Raw genomic sequence first — 22148 nt, 5'->3', positions numbered from 1 at the left:
AATCTGTCAGGGTCTTGCTCTCATCGCAGCTCGTCCTTGACCCTCAGCCGGCAGCAGCTTCTGTCCTCAGAACTAGCTCGAGCATCTTGAGTCTCCAGGATCATTTCATCGAGCCTAGCACACCAGTAAAGTGTTTAAGAAGTTATTTGCGAAATGAATGAATGAACGAAGGGTGCAGCACAAGCCGGGTGATGGCTCTGGCCCGCGTGTCGTCTGACAGCAGCGCTCCTTCCCTACCGCATTCCTCTCAGCCAGCCGGGGAGCGTGTGGACGCGTGGGTGTGCGGAGATGAGGGGTGTCTCAGGGGATGAGGTCTGTCTCTCGGCTAGTTCAAGCCCCCGGCGAGCCTAGTGTTTGAAGTTCAGGGTCCTAACCCCCAGCCCCTCAACCAGAGGCCCGGCCCAGCGAGGCACTCCAGCGCCGGCCGAGTTAATCCCGGCGCGGCCGGGGAAGGATGGCGCCACGGCGCGGGCGGGGGGCGGGAGGCGGGAGGGAGCACGGCGGAGAGGACCCGCGGCAGATCCTTCCGCGCGAGGCTCGGGCCGGCGCTTCTTCCTGCGGGAAACCCCGGGGTGCCGAAGGCGTCGGGCCCGAGGCCGAGGCGACAGCGGGGCGGGGCGGGGCCTGGCGGGGGGAGGAGGCGGCCGAGGCGGAAGGACACACGCGGCGGCCGCGCAGCGCAGCCCAGCCCAGAAACTTTCAGCCCAACTTCGGGCGGCGGCTGAGGCGGCGGCGGGGGAGCGGCCGAGTCGCGGCGCGAGGAGTCGGCGCGCTTCAGCCGGAGTTCCGGGGGCGCCGCGCGAGCCCGGGAGCCGGCGCGGCCGGAGGAGGGCAGGGGAAAGCGGGGGCTCCTCTGTCGGGACCCCCCTCCCCATGTGGATCTGCCCAGGCGGCGGCGGCAGCGGCGGCGGCGACCGAGAAGATGCCCACCCTGCGCCCCGCTCCGCTGCTGGCGCTGCTGGCGCTCTGGCTGTGCCGCGCGGCGCCGGCGCGTGGTGAGTATCGCGCGCAGGGGCGCTGTCCCCCGCGCCCGGGGCCGCGCCCCGCCGCCCCCGCTCGGGTCGGGCCACCTGGGGCGCGCACCCCCTCCCCCCCCCCGCGCCTTCGGTCCTCTCTTCTCCCCGCCGGCGAAGGCCGGGCTCGGCCGCCCGCGCGGAGTGAGGCCCCCAGGGTCCCGAGAAAGCGCGGACCCCTCCCCTCGCCCCCGCGCTCCCCGCCACGCGTGGCCCCGCACGCGCCGGCCCTGCCGGGGGGAGTCCGGCCAGCCAGGCTCAGGAACGCCCGCTGCCGAGCGCTGGAGTGGGGCGAGCCGGGCAGCTTTGCCCTTTTGGTTCCGCGTTTCTCGGGGTCTGGGGAGAGCCGAGGGCGGGCTGGCCCAGGCGACTCCGCGCACCGCAGCTGGCTGAGCGCAGGAATGCCACATTCTGGCGTGGCGAGCGCGGGGGCAGGGCCTCCGAGGTCTCCGGCTTGCACCCCTCCGGCCGGCCCCTGCCTGGCCGAAGGGGGGCCCCGCGGCCCGGGGGCGCGGGTTCGGGGTGGATGGGGACGGGAATTTCTCTGGGCGCCTGGGTTTTGACACTCCGCCCGGATGGTCCAGATGAGCGGGGTGTGTTCTGCTCGTGTCTTTGAAAGGTGATGGCAGGGGCAGTAGGGAAACCGGTGTGGCTGCCTGCTGGGCCACATGATTTAAAAATCTCAACTGCTGTTATTCTTTCTGAGGCGCGGAGCTCCACCGCTGCCTCAGAGTCTGTGTCCAGCCCCAGGAATGTGGTGTGACGATCGTCTGCTCCTCCAACCTGGCAACACATTTGCTGCTCTTTTGGCATGATGGGGTGGGGAGCAGGGGCGGGCGAGTAAAAGTGGATAGGTTAATTCAAAGTGACTCCTTTGAAAGCCTCTTTATGGTTGGATATTTGCAGCAGCCTAATACAGTTGGACCAAGGCAAGGAAATCGAATCATATTATACGCATCTCACCCCCACTCTTAGATTCCAAAGTTTTCAGACTTTTCAGTGGAGAGAGCTTGGGCCTTGGAGCCTCGCTCTAGAATCCAGGGTTCAAATCTGGCTCTGCTGTATGAGCTCACCAATAAATTGGAATGAAATTACCCGGTTAAGAGGATTCATGTAGACATGGCACTCAAAAGGTGTTCAGAAAGTCCTTTCAGGGCAGGGACTGTATTTTATTCTTTTGGGGTTCCCTGCTTCCAGGAGGATGGTGTCTTGGGCAGGTTTTTGAACTGAAAGGGGTTCCCTCTTTCCTGAACTTGTCTGAAGGAATATTTTACCTTTACTAAAAGACTGATACATGAGCTACATCTTTTTTTCCAAAGAAAAGGTTAAGAAGATGAAGAGCTTCAGGAAAATTGGGTTCATGTTCATTGTTAACAGGGCGTGGGCATTCCAATCAGATGTTTTCAAAGAGAACGCGATGACTTCTAGTACTGTATTGGATTAGTTAGCACTGTATCTTTCTTGGAAGATTAAAATTCCCTACAGCTCTGTGTTCCTAAAAGCTTTAGAAGGAGACCGGAATGCCTTGTGATAATGAACCAAAGTTGTACTTTCTGAGGCATTTAATAAAAAGCACATGATGACTTTTTTTTTTTTTTTTGCCTTTTTCTTTAAAATGAAAGCTTTAGGATAAGTAGATTTTGGGTAGAGAGGAGTATAAACAATGGGCTGGTCTGAGGGTTACAATCCTTGGTCTACTTGTTTTCAAAGTAACTTAATTTTCATAGTCTATAGTCTCCTCACCTATGAAATCCAACTGAAGGAATAACCTACTTTAGAGAGTTGTAGGAAATAACAAACATGATTGATAAATGATAAAAGACTGAATGTCTGAAGTAGAGTTGTGACACATAGGGCTTCTTTGATTGTAGGACCTCAGTGCATTTATGCACCATATTCTCTTTTATACATCTGCACTGGTAAGATATTGCTAACACTAGATTTTAGGTGGGCAAGATGAGAGTCGAGTTAGCTCAAAGGACAGGATTTAGAATCTGACAGATTTTGAGACAGGCGTTCTTCAGATGCGAAACTGCAGCAATTGGAAGAGAGATTAAAGCCTGTTTCTTGGTACAAATCTTAAATCTCTTCAGATGCTAGCACTAAAGGCTTCTTGAATCTGCAATCCACTGCCATTGTATTGTTATCAAGGTGCCACTTATAACATACCCTTCCACCCTTTTGAGTCATCAGTATTTGGGTTGTGGCCAATTGTTATTTTAAACATCCCTGAGTTCCTAAACCAAGGAGCTATCAACTGTTCTGTCTGATTGTCTAAACAGCTATCCAGGACCACCCCTTGCTCCTTTTTAAATTTTGCTTGCAGTGGAAATTGACTCCCTGGTTTTACTGCCTCCTGGATGATTTTTCAACCAAATCCTTTTGCTTTTAGAAAAATTACAAAGAGCAATTGTTTTTTTTCTTTCAGATGGGGCTGAAACCTACCCTAAAACTATTTCCCCTCTCCCTTTCTTCTTATTCCATATTTCCTTCTAAAATTTCTTTCTATATTATGATTACTTTTGGTGGGGGGGGGGGGAGGTGAGGAAGGAAGAGATTATTTCTTCTCTTCTTTTTCCAGATGTTTTGATTTTTTAAAAAAAATTCTTTAACCACATCCCCTTGGCATCACTCTGTCCAAGTCCCCCTCTGATACTTCTTCTCTTGGTTAATTATGCATAGAGAAGCAATTTTTTATTCACCTGGATTGTAGTTGCTGACTTCAGTATCGTTAGAGAGTGTTTAAATCAGTGGGATATGCTTGGATGCTTCAGAGCAGCCTTACAATACATTTTAAAAATATCACACCCACAGAAATTCTATTTTACCCACAAAATTTGCATTGATCTAGTTCCCACTCTCTGATGCATTCCTAGTAATCCTCCCCTTACCCCTTCCATAGAATTATGGTGGTAGAATAAAGCCCTGTGTCCTGCCTGCCTCAAAATCAGCCAGGGTGATACTTGGATCCACACCAAGGGATTCTGATACAGAGGGTCTGAGAATCTGTATTTTTTCAAGGTTTACAGGTGATTCTGATGCATTAATCTGGTTGAGACCCACTAATTAAGTCCATTTTACTGTGTTCAGGTGTGTATATGGGGGTCTTTCCTTCATAATTTTTACTAATTTCCATAACCTTAGTGAGCCGTTTCAGAATTTAACCCTTCTGACTCTCAAGGAGTTTAAAAATTGATGACATCAAAGCTATAGAGTATAATGCCATTTCTTCTTGTTCTGTTTGGGCAGAATGAACCCCCATTGTCTCTTTAGAAGAGATTCATACATTTGAATATTATTAAATTCCTCCTCCCCGTTTCTTTCTAGTTATTTCTTTTTCATTGAGCTTCATTCATATATATCAGTTTTGGACCCTTAATAGTTTCAGAGTAAAAACTCTAAGGCATGATTTGAAGGAGAATATAATGAGATTTTATATCTTGCATTCTGTCTGTGCACTTTATCTAAGTGCCTCCTTTCTTAACATCTCTATCTGGGTGCTTGACCTTGCACCAATAGTTTTCCTCCCACCCTTTTCGGATTCTCCTTCCCCTGTGTTCTTCCCTTTCTCTGCAAGTGATTTGAAACAAAAACATTTTCTTTTGTCCTACTCTTCTTTCTTTGTCAGTCTACCACATGTACAGTACTTTGGAACAATCACTTGACTAGAGCCAGAAGACCAGAATTCTACTCCAGGTCTGTTATTAATTTGTCTTTGACCTTGGAGAGGGGCACTGTTTGGTCCTCAGTTTGCTCAGGCACCTTGTCCACAGTCAAAAGCAACTTACAGAATTGAGACGAGAATTCAGACTTTGGTCCTTAGGCCAGTTCCCTGACTGCTGTCCATTCCGCTTGGATCTTATGTACAAATGAGCTCATATACACAAAACACTTAGAAAAATCAAGTGTTTATTGTTGATATGTGTTTCTTAAGGAAAAGGGTTGTAGCCTTTGATTTGTATATTTATTCTAAAGCCCCCATCCTTTACCCATATCTTCCATAGTTCCTTGGCATCCAATAGACACCCAGTAAATATTTGTCCAATTGAACAATTACTGTTAGTCATTTTTTCATTCTGAACTACTGTGATACCCCAAGACCATTTTTTATATATTTGCAAGAGTCACTGCTTACTTTACCTTTGGGGAAAAACCAAATTTTTCCCTCCCCGGATGTATTATTTAAACTTGCCATTTTGAACTTCTGTTTGTATGTGCATGTGGTTTTTATTATTTTGTTTCTGATCACTTCTGCAATTTATAAAGGTCACTTTGACTTTGGAATTTAACCTCAAAGGCACTGGCATCTACCCCCTACCTCTCATTCAAGTTACTTCTACTGCTTGTATGGCTAGCTCAGCAGTTTCTATTATTTTGTGTAGAGTGGCCATATCTTATTGTATTTTGCTCATTTTTGGCACTTTGGGGTAGTATTTTTTACATTAGAGTTAACCAAATTTACACTTGTTTTGATGAACTGGGTGCTGCAACTTGTACTAGACTAACAGAATATCTATTTTTATTAATTATTCTTGTTTTTTTTAATGAAGAGAGTTCCCTGAAAACTACCACCACCAACAAAAACTATAAAGGCAAGGCATGATAAATTAAATTTCCTTATCAAGATTTTTATTCTTGAGGGCAGGGACGATGCCACAAGTAGCCCTTCTTTGTCCTATAGAACTTGTCTGGCCTTCGCCCAACACACAGTCAGCTGAGCAGCAGGTTCTGGTCATAGCACCGGTGACTCCTGCCCTGTCCTCCCCATTTGTAGAACACCTTGTAGGAGAGGCTGATGGTGACTCAGGGGTGTGTCTCTAGGCTCCTTTGTCATAGGAAGATATGGGGCCAGTTGAAAGCTGACCCCACCTACAGCCTTTTACACTGTCCCTTTTTAATAAGTTTTCCTCTGTGTTGACTTGGTGGCAGAGACTTAAAAATTCATCTGGTCCTTCTGTTCATCCCATGCTGGATTTGATCCTCTTACAATGTCCCAGTAAAGGGGTTGCTTATCTTCTTTCTGATTGAAAGCCTCTTATGATAGTGCTCTACATCTGGAGGCAGTTTAGTCCATCTTCAGACTTTCTAACTATTAGAAAGATCTTATACTCAGCTTTAATCCTCCTCCTTATGACTTGTAGCCATTGGCATCTTCACAGGAATTTGTCTGCTAGAGTCTTGAGCCCTGTGTGGGTGCTAGGGCTCCAGAAGTGGTGATTTTGTATCATATACTGGGCTGACACCCACTCCTCCATCAAAGGAGTGAAATCGGTGAGGAGCCTGAGGGTAATCCTGTGTTGGTGATGGCTCTCAGGGGAGGAGAGAATTTGTGGAGCACTGTTCTCTAACCTGTTTAATGACAAGATGACCCAGGGGTGTTCTTGAGATTCTCATTCAGTGGTACTGCTGTAGTGTCTGGAAACTGGTATAGTGAGGAAATTGCCAAGCAAGTGTTTTATCAGGGGTTTTTGGAATTGCTGCAGAATGAATCTGGGGAAACCAAGGTTTTGTTTTTGCTTTTGTTTATTTGTCTGTTTTTCATAGCGCTGGGATGCATTACTCTGGCTAGGTCCTATAATAATTTTTTTCTGGTGAAAGTGCCTGCTTTGTGCTGAATGCTTAGCTCACGAGGGAGAAGGAAGCTGCTCTGGTAGTCCCATTAGGGCTAGTGAAGTTTTTGGTTTTGTCTTTATAAAAAATAATCTCTGAACTATCCTATGTCTTAAGACTGCTGTGTGGGTCATGTATAACTTTATTGGCAGCCTTCTTTTCCCTTCATCAGATTTTTGCCTGAGATGCTGCAATACACTGAGGTTCTCATCTTTTTGGTGGCAGTTAAGGAATTCTCTTCTCTGCCCTTGTGAATGACACTGCCTTTGAGGATGTCTGCTTTGTTAACCCATAAATTCATATCTGGTGTCAGGGACATTCCTCAGATGTGTTAGTGCAAAGAGATATAAAGGTCACTCATTCAGGCAGTCCTAGTTTTGGGGCATCTGGGATGCTGCAGCGAGTGGACTATGGAAAAGAGAATAAAGCAGGAATCAAAGGCCTCCTGAACAGAACAGAAAAGTCTGAGGGGCCAGGATTGCTCTTCTTAACAAAGACAGTTGATGTCTTTGATAGGAACAAGGAAGTGGCTTCAGATCTGAAAGGCCATGCTCATGGGCTCTGGATGGGACAAACTTCAGTGTTCACTGGTTGTGGTAGGAGGTTTGCTGTAGATTATTCCCTTCTCTTTCTGAGAGGAACCCTAGCTATGTGGCAAAAAAAAAAAAAAAAAACACAACATGATGGCCTTAAAAAGAAGAGGAAAGCCAGGGTATGGGGATGGTCAGAGCAAAGGAATTATTGTATCCATTTATTTGTATATATGAATAAATAATTTTCTACTTAATTCTCTGATAGGATCCCTAGCTATTGGCTCTTAGATTTATTATTGTTCTAGCTCTGCTGTTTTAGTGTTGTGTTCAGGGAGGATTGTAGTGTGTTGACATCCTTAATTTGTGTTTCCCTTGGCACCACGATGTAGGGAAGTGTAGGGTAGTCTACTCTTCTAGATGTGTGGGAATCGTTGACTAAGAGAAGGGATGGCCCCTGTGCCCAAGGAGCTGACATCATCATGGAGACAAGACAGGTGAGCACACAGCTAGGATATGAAGTACAGTCATTTAGTCATTTATCTATACTCTCTGAAAGCAGTTTCCTGCAGTCTGGGTGACTAAAAACTGCAGGGTCTGTGGGGAGTAAACTCCAGGTCCTGAAACCACCAGCGAACCACAGCCCCCCAGCCTCAACCCTGCTGGGTTTCCAGGTCCTGAAGCCACCAGGGAACCATGTCCCCCAACTCAGCCCTGTTGGACTCGTCTCCTCTTGTGCACTGTCAGCTCTTTTCCTCTCCCTGTTGTAATTTAGAAGTAACAAAACTGCACTTGGGGAAAAGACAGAGACCCCTTTGTCTAGAGGGGGTGTAAGTATATATTTCGCCCGTGTCGTGGTGTCTGTCACACCTGGTAGTGGATTTGTGGCATGGGAGAGAGAGAGTCCTAGATGTCAAGCCTGATCTAGGACAAGTTAAGGTGGAAGTATCTCCACTGGAGGATCCAGTTCTCAGTGGCAGTAGCCAAAGGACTTCTCCTCACAGCCCACAGTGACTGAGCTGCCTTATGGACACACCCAGAGTTGCTGCCTCAGGTGGCATTGATTAATCACACGGACATCTTCCTCACCCTTTAGTGCTTGTCTTGGCAGAACCCTGTTCTACCAGCTCCTCAGAATTCTGGACTTTTCCTGGATATGAAAGAACAAGCGCTTGTGGGGATTATGAGCTACGGACCAGGCTCAAGTCTTCTGGACAGGTCGTGAGGAGCCTTAGTCTTGTTTCCCCTTGTCCTGAAGTGCCTCTCCTTGAAGGCTAGCCTGGGGTGGTTTCCTGTCTCAGGACAGTTCCTTGTGCAGGATGTTGGCAGCCCAGCCATGACTCTGGGTTCTTTGACTCCATCAGCCAAACATCATGCCAAGATGGACTCATTGCCACACAAGCACAGGTTGGATATGAGTGTTGCAGAACCTGTTTCTAGAATACCTTTCCCACCCTCATATATAATTATTCATATGAAGAGAGTGTGCTTGTATTTTATGAGGTAAGGGAAGCGTAATAATATTTTGATAGGACTCAGATATTGTCTTCTTAATAATATGTTGTCTTTTAACAAATAAGCATCCCTTTAAAATACAGCTTTGCTTACTGCATGAGGTACTTTGTACAAGAAGCTGCGGTTACTCTCCTGTTCAGGGACAGGTGCATTTGTTACGTAGTTGTTGTTTTCTTCTTTTTAGTTTCTTGATCCTTTCATTCTCATCTGTCTTGGGGAGAAGGTTGTGGGAGGCTTTTAAGCCTCAATGATTAAATAGCCTGTTTTAAGTGGTACCTAGCAGGGAGAGGGTTGCTATTTTGGCATACTTAACCAACATTCAAATGAGAATATTAGTGTTCATTCACTAACGTATTCTGTTGAGTTTCACAATATGAATAGTCACAAAACTAGATAGTGCTGATGTGTTAACTTCTCTAAATGGTAAATGTGATAGGCTGCAAAGAAACGTTTGATTTAATTTTGTGCTTTAACATGCTTTGTGTATGTGTGTGTCTAGAAAGTGTCAAGACTCATTGAAATTTGAGGACATGTGTATTTCGAATATTATTATTTTTACTGAGAACATGGCTTTATTTTCTGGATCTTCTCTTATTGTAAACATTAAGGACATTTACTTTTTTTTACAACATTTAAAAACCTTGTAAATTTTTATGAGGATTATTGTGGGAAAAACCATATTCTATAAATCTTGCATTTATGTTACTATTTAAAGTAAGAAAAAATATATAGTGGCTCCTGTGAGATCTAGTTTTGCAGAGATTTAAGGGAAATGGTTTCAACTAAAAAGAAACATTGTAACATTTGAAGGTAGGTTTTATAGCAACAGAATTATTTCCTACTGTGTACACATAAGTAACTCATACTTCTACTTTGTTGATTTTCTCTGGCACATTTACAAGATTTGGGGGGGGGTTATTTTAAAAGTAGTTACATTTAAAAAGTAGTTAAGGAGCCTTGAAAAACAGAAAAAGAACAATATCCATAGTTCTACCTGTGTGTTACTATTTTGATACGTAACTTTTGGTCTTTTCCTATCCTATCTAAAAAAAAAAAGTAGTTGATGCATGCATGCACACACACATGTACAATTTTCTGTTCTGCTTTTCTTCATATAAAGTAATTATAAATATTTTTCATATTTTCAAACATTCTCTATCAATTTGATTTTAATGGTTAAATATTCTAAGTAATAGGTTTTGTTTTGACTGTTCTCCTTTGGTTGGATTATTTCCTTGGTTCCATCTTTTTATTTTTATTTTTTATTTTGACTTTGCTTTGTTAAATGGTACTGATTATCTTTATGTAGAAATAATTTCTCTATTTAGGGTTTTTCACATTAAGTTAGATTTCCATTAAGCTAGGGGAGAAATTACTATATCAAAGAGAGTGAGCAATTTTTAAAAAAATAACTTTTAAAAAAATCGTAAATGAATACGTTTTTCTTTGAAAAATTGGAATAGGAAAACTAAGAGAAAATGAAAATCTTCAATAATCCCATAACCCCCAAACGAAACGCATTAATATTTTGATGCATTTCCAGTTATTTTTCCTCTAACAATTATTGTGATTGTGATTTTAGCATACATGCAGTTTGTACATGCAGTTTTGAGTGGTGCTTTGTATCACTTGGAGTATTGTGAACATTTTCCCACACATATTCCTTAAGAACATGGTTTTAATGGCTGCATAGTATTCTGTCTTAAGGATCTACTCTATTTTATTTAAACTGAAATCTATTCTTGGTTCTCAGTTTTCATAATTAGAAATGAGTGCTGTGATAAACATTCTTGTTCATAAATCGTCGTAAGTGTATTTATTTCCTTAACATAAACTCCCAGAAGTAAAATCTCTGGATCAAAGGACATCGACATTTCTAAGGCTTTTGATACACACTGCCAAATTCCTTTCCACCGAGACGGTACCAAATTCCACTACAGAGTATGAAGACTATCAGTGTTCCCAACCATTGTCAACACTAGGTTTTAATTTTAAAACTCTTTGCCAGTTTGGAAAGTGGTAAATGCTACCTCATCTTAATTTGTTTCTTTCATTACAGGGATGTTGAATGTTTTTTTCATCTGGTCCGTGGCCATCTGTGTACCTTTTCTTTTTACTTATTTTGCTAGTTCTTTTACCCATCGAATTTTCTTTCTTATTCTTTTTTGAGTTACTGATTTGTCTATCTTAAATATGTTGCAACTTGTATGAACAGGTTAAACTACACAATAAAAAATTGCCACCCGCATTGGTATGAAATTAATTTCTTTTTCTTTTATTTTGCTTTCTAATGAAGTCGGTCTGTTTTCTTTAGATACTTTAACTGGTATCTAAAGTTACTGTTAGCTGGTATTTTCAGTAGATACTTTAAAATTCTAATCTGACTATCATAATCAACGTGCTATCACTTGTATGTACCCAGGAAATGCACATTTACTTTTATTCTGGAGCCAAATAGATGATTTGGGGAGGTATCTGCTGTTGTCCTTTCTTCCAGGATAGCCAAGCTTTGAAGTAGGTAACCCTCCTGAAGGGGAGATGCACCATACAATGCTAAATCTGACATTCTGCCTTAATTGATAAGCCTGTACAGTGGTCTAGCCAGTTTGGTCAGACAACAGGATGACTAAGATCCCCTCCCCTCTCTCCTAACCAAATTGATTAGTTGTGGGACAGAACTGACTAAACCAACCTGTTGTTTTGGCACCCCACGGACACCACCTGTTTCTTCCATTACTCCCTCTAGCCTCCCACTGCCCTGGTGCAGTCCTGTGTGCACAGTGGGTAGGAGATCAGTGTTGTTGCTGAAGAATGTTGCAATAAAGACAAGTAGATTGCTTTTTTCCAAGCTTGTGTGTTCTTAAGGCACCCCACTGCTTTAGACTCGCAGTGCTCCAACTGAACTGCTCTGGACTAAAAGCCCTGTAGGTCTTAAGTGTTTGGTTCAGAGTAATTTCAAGCAGTATGAATGCTTTCTTAAGTATCATTGGAATTTACTGGGCTGGTTTTGCCAGGTATTACCATATTTAACATGGGGAGACCTGGGGCACAAGGACATTTCTGACCTAACCAAAGAAGGCAAAGGCAAATTCTCTGAAGGGTAGTGGCCTTTTTTTTTTTTTTTTTTAAGGTGTGATTAAGGGAATGCAAATTAGAGTGAGATTTGAGTTTGTGGCCACCAGTCTTTGTTTCTGTGCTTCCTCCACAAAATTAATTTATGGATGGGAAAACAAATCTTAGTGAAGCCATTTCTCACCCTGAAGTCTAATACCGTTTCTAGGAAGAAGTTAAGGGAATTACACCCAGACTGTGCACTGAGAGGATTAATCAGCAGGTGAAGCTGCTGATTAAAAACATAAGTTGATTGATGTTTATTCTCATATTTCTTCTTTAAGGCTTATTAGAAGTTTTCTGCTTTGTCTTCGAATGAATTATTTTCACCCAGCCCTTACTTCCACTCTACTTTTAGAAACAGCAACTTCCCTCTATGGCTTAAAGGTTCTCTGCTCAGTTTTTCCATTTTAAAGATCAAGATAGTATTCGGAAGGGGCAATAAATAAAATTAACATAAAAGTATTTTTATAAAACATAACACCCCACCACACACCAAATTTACCTAGCACTTTGTGATTTATACAATGCTCTTAAGCAATTGTTTTCCTTAATCCTCACAAAACCATGGTGGAAACTGAGCCTTAGAGGGGTTAGGTGTCTTGTATACACCATTGTTTAGCCCTAGATAATAAATGACGGGGCTGGGATTTCAATGTGTGGTTTGACTTTTTAAACCTCAACATTTTTCTTTTAAACATTTGCTTAAAAAGACTATGTGTCTGTCATTCTGCTAGGGGCTTTATATATATTTCTTTATCTTACACACATGACCATCCTTTGGGCTAAACAGTGCTTACCCACTTTACAGATGAGGAGATTGGAGCTTAGATTTGTAGCTTTGAGTTTGGGGCAAATCACCTGGTTAATGAGGGATGGAGCCAGGATTCAAACTCCTGACTGGCTCCAAAGCCTCTGCTTTCAGTCATGGCACTTTGTGTACGTTCATACAGTTACACCTCACAACCCTACAAGGTGGGGAGTAGGTAGAATGGGAAACTGAGGCTTGTAACATGCTGAGGATGGTACACGTACTTAGTGGCTGAGATGGAAGTCAGAACTAGCTCTGTCTGTCTCCAAAGACCTTACTTGTTCCAAGACATTGCAGATGCACACTTTATGACACATGTAACTGAACATTAATTCTGTAAGACTGTCCGCTTTTTGAAGGTAGGGACCAACTGTTAGTAATCTTTTATGTCTTCTGAATAAGCAAGAAATGGATGTGTACTGATGCATTGGTGGCCTTTGCCTTTTCTCAACCTATTTCCCTCACTAGGACAAGCAGTTGAATTGGTGGTAGGGTTGGGGGGGGGTGACTCTCCAATAAGGATGAGTCTTTAAGCCCAAATGGGCCACTGCTTGAGGATACTTACACGTCTGGCTCTATATTTACTAGTTGTATTTTCTTAGGCAATTTTTTAAAACACTCTGTGCCTCCATTTCCTTATTGTCCTGAATGATATTGCAGGCACAGATGTAGGACATTACTCACTGAATGGACTGGGGGAAGAGTGTAAACTACAATGTAAACTATAATCCATGTGGTGCAGCAGTGCTCTGAATGTATTCACCAAATGCAATGAATGTGCCACACTGATGAAAGAGGTTGTTGATGTGGGGTTGGTGGTGGGAAGTGGGGTATATGGAAACCTCTCATACTTTTTAATGTAACAGTTTGTGTGATCTGTGTACCTTAAAAAAAAGACAATAAAAATTTGCTAAAAAAAATAAAATGAGGATAATAGCAGTGTGTGGCTGATAGGGTTGTCAGCATGAGAATGAAATAAGAAAATAAGTTTTAAATTGGTAGGACTGTGCCTGGCACATGGTAAGATATTCGTGGTGGTATTTTATGTTGTAGTGAGTGCATTTTACTCTTTACTCAGAAGTGGGTGAGTGCTTGGGTGCCCTTGTTGAGGGAATAGGAACTTCATGTTTGCACAGGGAGGATTCTTTACTGGTTTCCTGTGACCTTAATATTTAATAGTATTTTGTCTGAGTCTGTGCCCTTAACAGGTATATCTCCAATTTGAGGAAATGTTGTCTATTATACAGATTACATTGATAGGTGGCAAATCATTTCCCCATCACTTATTACAGACATTCATTGTTTGGATGTTATGTTTAGTGGAGATACTGTGATTTTCTGAGGTGTAGCTCAGAGAACAATATCTCAGGTTCAACACTCTTGTTCTTGCATTTTCTATGATATTAATTGCTCAGTGAAACAGGTTGTCAGGAGCCATCCATTCACCCTGTGGAATACTAGCCTGAAGCCCAAATACTTGATGTTTTAGCCTTAGAACAGTTAATGGACTCTTTCAGACATTTTGAAATATTAAAAATATCCCTAGGTCTCTTTTTACAACTTCAGTGGCCCCTGGAGATTTGGGGACGCATGGCTGGGAATCACTGGTCTAATCCATCTCATTTTTACAGATGAGGAAACCAAAGCCCAAAGAAATGAGGTGATGGGCCCAGCAGCCCAGAGCTATGTCATAGTTGGGGCCAGAAACCAAGCTCTTGATTTCTGGACAAGTGTTCCTTCCTCTACACTCTTTACTCATATGAAGTACCAAGATGTTAATAATCTGCTTTTCGAGATCAGAATTAGTGTCAGGGTCAATCACAGTAAAGGAGTGAGAGGAGGTGGGGGTGGAGGTGTGGCCATATTGGAAATGTCAGTGACAGCAGAGAAAATATTTGCCCATGAGCCCTTGCCTGTCCCTTTGGACTTCTTTGCAGTGGTTACAACAACCCAGCAGGGCTGGTCACATTAGCAATCCAGAAGTGGATTAGCCAGGACTGGTGGAGTTATGTTCTCAGCAAAGGGCCTCATATTTTAACATTTGTTTCCCATGACCGTTTGCTTAGTCTCAAGTTTTGGCAGCCTTGAGCAAATGGTTGTCAGGTTTTTGTTTTGTTTTGTTTTAAGACAAAACTCCCAATTTTATTTTGCAGATTTAGTAAACCATCTTCTACCTACCACTCCCTTCTGCTCTGTCCATAATTATTTCTAAGACTTTGTTTTTCAGTTGTGGGAACACTATGAAAAGTTTCCTTTCATACTCTGAGATATTTACAATTATGTGTAAGCACACTGTTTATAGAAAATGTAAGTGGTGCATATGTTAACCCAAATACCCTTGAAACTCTTCAAAATATTTTCCAATAATTTAAGTCTTTCCAGAAAGCAGCTGAAGCAGCTTACAGACAGAGAGAGGTGTCTGCTAAGGATAGCAGCACTTGGATGTAATTAATTTAGATAAATGTGAATGTTATTTTGGAGGAACTAAGAATATTTGCTTGAGAGCTGACCAAGTCATGTCTCCTTATGAACAAAACAGGCAAAAATCTATATCCTTGTGAAGCTTGTCAGATTAACAGTAGTTTCCATTTACTCAGGGTTTATTATGATGTGAGGATGCTGGGGAAGAAAGCACTTTACCTATTTCCTTCAGTCTTCAGGTGTTGTGCTTCCTTTTTACAAAGGTTAGGGAATGTCAGGGGAATGGAGCAGCAATTGGAACTCCTCTGCTTCCCTCCGAAGCTCACACACATACCCTAATAAACAATCTTGTTGCATAGTTTAGTGGAGTCCTATCATTTCACAGATAATGGACCTTTGGATTTATTAATAAGTTGGGTACCACACTGAGTGAAGTTTTATCTTCTTAACATCTTACCTCTGAGTAACATTTGCGCAATATAGACTTGTTTAAAAATTTTTCATTTTGAGGATTGTAGTTCTTTCTAAATCTTTTTGAAAATGGGAAGAATGGATTTATGTTTGTTGGAATACAAGGAACATTGTTTAGCATTTCTTTCCCTGTTACTTCTTGATCCCAAAAGAAATTCTTTAGTAGATTAAGACCAGGAGTGAATGTGCAGCTTTTTTTTTTCTTAGAAACAAGAAACATTTAGAAAGATTGAAAATGGCCATCCAGAGCCATATTTGTGCGCAGACGTGTTTTATGCCAGCCTTTTCAGTTACAGATAGCTTTTTCTGGACTGTGCTCTTGTATTCATATTGAATCACTCTGAAAGGGGTGTAAGGACCCATGTAAAATGATTGGAATGCCTCAGCATATGAACAATGGACATAGCCAATTACTAAAACTACCCAGTACTAGCCTTGTTGGCCTGGGGACCTGGGAATTAACTGCACACAGCATTTCTACCCATCTCCTTCCAGAACAAGCAAGAGAACAGCCTTGCTTTTTCTTCTTTCCTGTGAACTTTTTCCTTATTATCATCTCTTCTGTTACCAAAAATCTACCCATCTCCTTCCAGAACAAGCAAGAGAACAGCCTTGCTTTTTCTTCTTTTCTGTGAACTTTTTCCTTATTATCATCTCTTCTGTTACCAAAAATCAGTAGCCGTCTGCACTAACATGGGAGAAGCATGTTTGATCCCAGCAGATAATCCTAACTAATGTACTTCTGATTTTAAAGTGCAGTCCTATTCGTGCATGCTCAGACATGTGGATTCTTCAAATGTCTCAGACTTTCTCCATGAGTTTTGGTTGTGCTAGATACTAGTTTAATGCTGAAGGAGGGAATGCCCAGGGATATGAAGAATAATACAAGAGCTAAATGAGAGTAAAGTCTGATGGTTAGTTTTTTATTATGTCTCTGAATGTCTTTTTATTATTATTATTTTGTTATTTTCTGAATGTCTTCTTAGGATACCCTTCCCCTCTACATTCTGATTTTTATTTCAGCATAGCAGGTAAATTTTGGAGCTAGATAGGCCTAGCTTAGACTCTTGGGCAAGTCATTTAACTTCTCAAAGTCTTAGTTTCCTTATTCGCAAATGCCTAACTTGCAGGATTGTCAGTAAAGACTGAAAACAATACATTTAATTGTGCTGGCATAGTTCTGGGCTCAAACTAGGCACCTGCGTGTGGGGGTGGGGTGGGGTGGAGGAGCAGGCCCTGAAACTTCAGCTTCATCAGCCTCATAGTAATTCCGCTTGGGCTGTAGGCTTCGCAGACCGTCTTGTTGCACTGTCTTTTAAGGAGCCTCTGTAAGCTTTGTGACCAAGGCAAGGATTATGGGTCATCTAAAGAACAGGCTAATAATTGTACAGTAACTTCAAGTTTGTAGATTAACAGAGTGTCAGTTAAAAGCCTTTATAATCCTTTCATCTGTCCATAGTTTGCAGCATCTTTCACCTCTCACCTTGGATTCAAAAAATTATTTAGGGTTTCAAATCAAAGCTGAGAAACTCCTCTTTTAATACGGCGTGGCGTTCATGAGAGAGGAACCTACTTCCTTGGCTTATTGGTTTCCATCTCTCACCCCCAGGTCTTCATGGAAATCTGATTTGAAATGTTAGAAGCAGTTGGTTTTCAACATTGGGAAAGCTTGTCTAATCAGGCATGTGAAGTGGCCCATGTAGATTTCTGTGCCAGAGAAGGCTAGAAGAGGTTGAAAAGATTATCCTTCTTGCTTTTAATTCGTGAACATGGTTGGGACACCAGGAGAGGGGTGTGGAAATTTTTTTCAAAATCGTTGAAGTTGTTTACACCAGTATTACACACCTATATTTCCCAACCCTATTTGGGCTGGAAGAAAGGGTCTCATCATATAGGTGTATGTGACCTAATTTGAATCATGTAAGACTTTATCATTTCTGGGCTAGATGGTAAGCATTTTCTGTTTTGCCTACCTTTGGATTGGGAATTTTGCCTAAAATAAAAATTTCATTAAATACTGATCTCCTATTTATAATCACCTTTAAAGACCTGATCTTATTTGAGCCACAAATGAATTCTGCTAAAGAGGGAATGGTTGGTGATATTATTTTAGTTTTACAAATGATAATACTAAGTCTCAGATAGCTTAAGTGACTTCCTCTAGCTCACGTGGTCAGTATATGGCAAAGCCGGGGCTGGAACCCAAGTTTGGATTTTCTGGGACAGTTCTTGTCCCATTATACCATGTTACTGTCTCTATATTATCCCTAACTCTGAATTCTATTCCCCGTTATATGAAGTGATTCTCTTCCTTTCTGTTTGATTAGCTGTATGAGCTAGTGCATGATGGTGATGAAACAGAAGTTGAGGATTCTTTCTCCAAATGGGTCAGTTAGTTTTTCTGAAACTTCTGTGCCTATGCTTGACCAGTTGTTTCTGTTACCTGGGCAGGTGTTGATCCAAAGGGGCAGGAGAGTGTGGCTAACTCAGCTTAGCCCATCCCAGCTTCTGTAGCTTCTGCCCATGGGTCCATAATATCGTCTTCACTTACAGGTATTTTGAGTGTTTGATGTCTGTTTCTTAGTATTTTTCCTCAACTGTTTTTAATGTCTCAAACCTTAGTTCTTCCCAAGTGGCCTGAAGTGACTTCGCTGTTCCTTAGAGTTTTGTACGGCTCTTAAAGAGCATACATCATGGACTTTTCCTTACTGTGATTTTATTTCATAGCTCATGGCATTTCTGTCTTTAATCCTTAAAGTTAACTTTAAATTTAGACACAATATAAATTGAATGTACAGATAGGCGTGTCAGTATTGCACTGTCACTTATGTAAGTGCACTTTAGCATTTCTTCTTCCCTTTTAATCAAAATGAGGAACTAGAAAATGTTTTGTTATGGTAGTTTTACACATGCACTCACAAGGAAATGTGTATCTAGCCTCTGTGGGAACTGTAACTGATACATTTCAGTGAAGAAAACACAGGATGGCTAAAATTTTAACTCTGCCAAATGTTCATGGGGGATAGAAAGAAAAATTAGCAAATGCATATGTTATACTTCAGTGTAGCCCACTGATCTAAGGCTAATAACTTACGTAAGAGCTTCTGCCTTGTTTACATATATTAGTATATGAAAGCATGTTTGCTTTTCCACAGGAGTGTTTGTGTTTCACAAGTTGTGCCTTTTGTGCAAGGGAGCCCATCTCAGCAACATTCAGGTGTGCAGTATAGGAAATCTTACCTCAAGGAGTGGCCAGCTTGTTGAAGGTTGGACACCTTGATACCCCCAAAATGCCTGATGGTCTGTTTTGACTCCCTCTAGCAATCTAGCCGGACCTTTGGTCATGACTTCATGTCAGCTGAGTGAGTCCTTGGTGAAGGCCACTGCCAGCTAGCCACGCCAGGGCTATGTGCATCTTTCACTGGGGAGGATCTAGCAGTTGTATAGCGTTAGAGCAGGGCTTCTCCATTCTCCATCATCCTGAGGAAAGCTCTGATCGCACTGATGCTCCTGATGCCCATGGATTATCCAATATACAATTAGTTCATAGATAATTGGAGATAGATTATGTTTTTTATTCGTAACAGGTTGAGATTTATAGCCTTGTTATATTCACTTCTGTGAAGGAATATTTAGGGTTTGCTGTAAGTAACTTGATAATTTGGGAATCCTAATTAAACCATCATCCCTGCTTTAAGTGTGTATGTGTATGTGCATGTGTGTGTTGGGAGAAAAACTAGACCTTGGAACTTAACTGTGTTTGTTTTTTTAATAATAGTGCCTATTTTCAGTTGGCAGAGAATAGCTATCCAGAATGCTGCTCAGGCCTAGTGAAAAGATTTAGGGAAGTTGCAACTAGTTTAATAACTATCTGTGGAGTGACATAGATTGACACACCCAATTGCACAAGATCTGAGTCTGAGAACAGTTGATGTGCAATCATCCCATCAACATCTGCTCATTATTATCAACAGCAACAGTAATGGCTCAACTATTTCTTGGGGGCCACATGAAAAGACAGTGTACCCAGAGCAAAGAGTAAGTCAGACCTGACAAAACCATAGCCCTCTCCGCTGTTCCAGAATCTTTCAGCTCACCGTTTTGTGAGGTTTTGAAAGAGTTCATTTCTACTTCTTGTTCTTCATTAATTTTCCTTCTTAAATACCATGCCTTTCCAGTTCAAATTCTTGTCCAAATCAGGAAGGCCCAATGTCCTATGGGTGATTTTTCTAATTCTTTTCTTTGTCATCTGGGAGCCTTTAATTCTGTGGCTCCATGCTGCTTTATATGTATGAAAATATGCAGTGTCTTTTCGAGTTTACTCTTTGGTCACAACTGCGTTAAGTCACCTATGGGCACTTTCTAATATAAATTATTTTGGTCACCGTGAATGGGAGGGATGGAATAGGTTCACGGGGATATATCTGATATTGAGAAGATAATATCGAATAATCTGCAAAGCACTTCCGTGTGCATTGTATCGGTTAGTGAGACAAGGCCGTGTTCCTCATTTGTAGAGCTGAGGTGCAGACCCTGCGAGACCTAATCCCAGGTCACACCACAAATGCTAGGGCTAGCTGGGAAAACCAAAGCTAGGTCTCTTGTCTGTTCCTTGGTGTATAACTGGATCATTATTTTATTGGCAGAAAGATAGAATGTTTCTATTTTTAGAAGGTACCCATTTGGCCGTGGGAGGTATGATAGAAATCCTTTCCAGAATGGAAAGAAAGTTATATTTTCCTGCCCTTTGATAACAATCTTCCAGTTTTCTTTAAATCTTTGTGATTCTGAACAGAGTCTGATGGCATTTCAGGGCTTCTGACTAAAGTACATTTTGGGAAATCAAGATTTTGTAGAAATTACCGAGCTCTTCTATGGCTTTCTCCAGGAGTAGGTGCAGTCTATTGATACAAATGTTACAGAGTTTAATTTTGGATTTCCAGTATTTGGTTAACCTTTTTATGAAGTATAAAATGGATGCTTACTAAGTTCTTGATGATTCGGTAAATGGTCAAAGGTGCGTATTGGTGCAGAGGGCTTGTATGACTTCAGTGGCAACTTTGCTATGCACAGACTGGCTGTGGGACCTGGCTCCCATTTTAAGAACTGATGCAGTCTCAGGAGGCATCCTGGGCCTGCAGTTCAGAAGTTCTGGTAGGAACAGCGTGAACCCTGGGAACTCGCTTTGGTAAGAGATTATTTACGAAATAGGTTTTGCATTCCTTCTAAGAGTCAGGCCCTGCACCGAAATGTTAGAGTGGGTGCTTCAAAGGGTCTCTCTTACAGAAGAGAAGCAATTCTTGGTACTCCTTTGGTATATATAGCAAAAAACTCTGGGTTGGACTAGGGTAACTAGTTCCTAGGGCTAATGAACTTTCCAGGTTGATTCTGTGTGTAGTTCCCTGGGATTTCTACAGGTTCCTAAGTCACCACAGTTTGGAACAGTGGTTTTCAAGCTTTTGAGTGTGCATCGTTTTAGAGGGCTTTTTAGAACACAGATTGCTGGACGCACCCCCAGAATTTCTGGTTAGTAGGCCTGGGCTGGGGTCTGGTCATTGGCTTTTTTAACAAGGGTTCCAGATGATGCTGATGTGTTGTTCTGAAAACTGCACTTTGAGAACCACAAGGTGTTTGAGCTTTGGGCAGGGGGTGCTATGTCGGCTTGAGTGGGCTCTCTTCACAGCTCTTCCAGCTTACAGAGGTAAGCATCGTGAGATACTTGTTCTTTTCATTCACTCAACAAATATTTGAGTGCCAGGCACTGTTATAGTTGCTGGGAGATACTGTGAAGAAAACACACAATCCCTGTCTTTGTGGAACTTTTAATGAGCATAGACCAGGATTAATCTGATATCAGTTCTGCTGCTTGCAGGTCAGCCTCTTCCTCTTCCCAGACCCCTTCCATTTGTTCTACTTTCTTTTGGAATTCTCAAATTTAGTAATAATGATAATGATATTATTAATCATTGAACTTCTTTTAGGAGGTGTTGGGGATTGAATCCAGGACCTCATACTTGGGAAGCAGGCACTCAGCCACCGAGCCACATCTGCTCCCTAATGAGAGTTGGTTTATGAGAGTTGGTTTTTTTGTTTGTTTGTGCCTTTGTTTTTAGGAAATACCAGAGATCAAACCTTGGACCTCGTTTGTGGGAAGCAGGAGCTCAACCACTTGAGTCACATCCACTCCCTATCATCATAACTTTTTGTTGTTACTTTTCTATGCCAGACACTACTAAGTTCTTTACAGTCATTATCTCATTTAATCTTTGGGACAACACTGGAGTTTTAATCTTGATTTAAAAGATGCTGGACTAAGACTTAGACATTGTGGTAACCTGCTCAAGATTATTCAGTTAGTTAATAGAGAAATTGGAATTCAAACCTAGGTCTATATTCTGACTACAAGGACACACTTTTTTTCTACCTTGCTTTAGTCTAGTGTTTTTTAAACTAGTGGGTTAAGAAATCAGTTTCATAGGTCTCAAATAGCATTTTTTGGAAAAAATGAGATAGAATAGAAAATGTAATATAGTGAGGATAAGCATTATTTCTAGAAAATTTTGTTTGTCATATATACATTTATATGTGAATTTTGTGATCTAAAAAATGTATGTATTTTTTTTAATTAGAGAAGTTGTGGGCTTACAGGAAAAGTATGCATAAAAT

The 22148-nt window shown here is 41.9% G+C and overlaps 1 protein-coding gene across 1 annotated transcript in view; it reads left to right on the top strand.

Annotated features, from left to right (window-relative positions):
* The first annotated feature begins 736 nt into the window (after nucleotides 1–736).
* The window catches only part of LOC101438192 (notch receptor 2), a 146434-nt gene continuing 125022 nt past the window's right edge, over nucleotides 737–22148 (top strand). Inside the window, exon 1 of the mRNA XM_012518063.4 lies at nucleotides 737–995. Coding sequence (XP_012373517.2) covers nucleotides 923–995 — 73 coding nt within the window. The 5' untranslated portion in view covers nucleotides 737–922. The remainder of the gene's footprint in view (nucleotides 996–22148) is intronic.

The sequence above is a fragment of the Dasypus novemcinctus genome, chromosome 13 (assembly GCF_030445035.2).
Source record: "Dasypus novemcinctus isolate mDasNov1 chromosome 13, mDasNov1.1.hap2, whole genome shotgun sequence".
Taxonomy (NCBI): Eukaryota; Metazoa; Chordata; class Mammalia; order Cingulata; family Dasypodidae; genus Dasypus; species Dasypus novemcinctus.
Note: the sequence above shows the minus strand (reverse complement) of the source record. Positions and strands in the feature narration are given on the sequence as shown.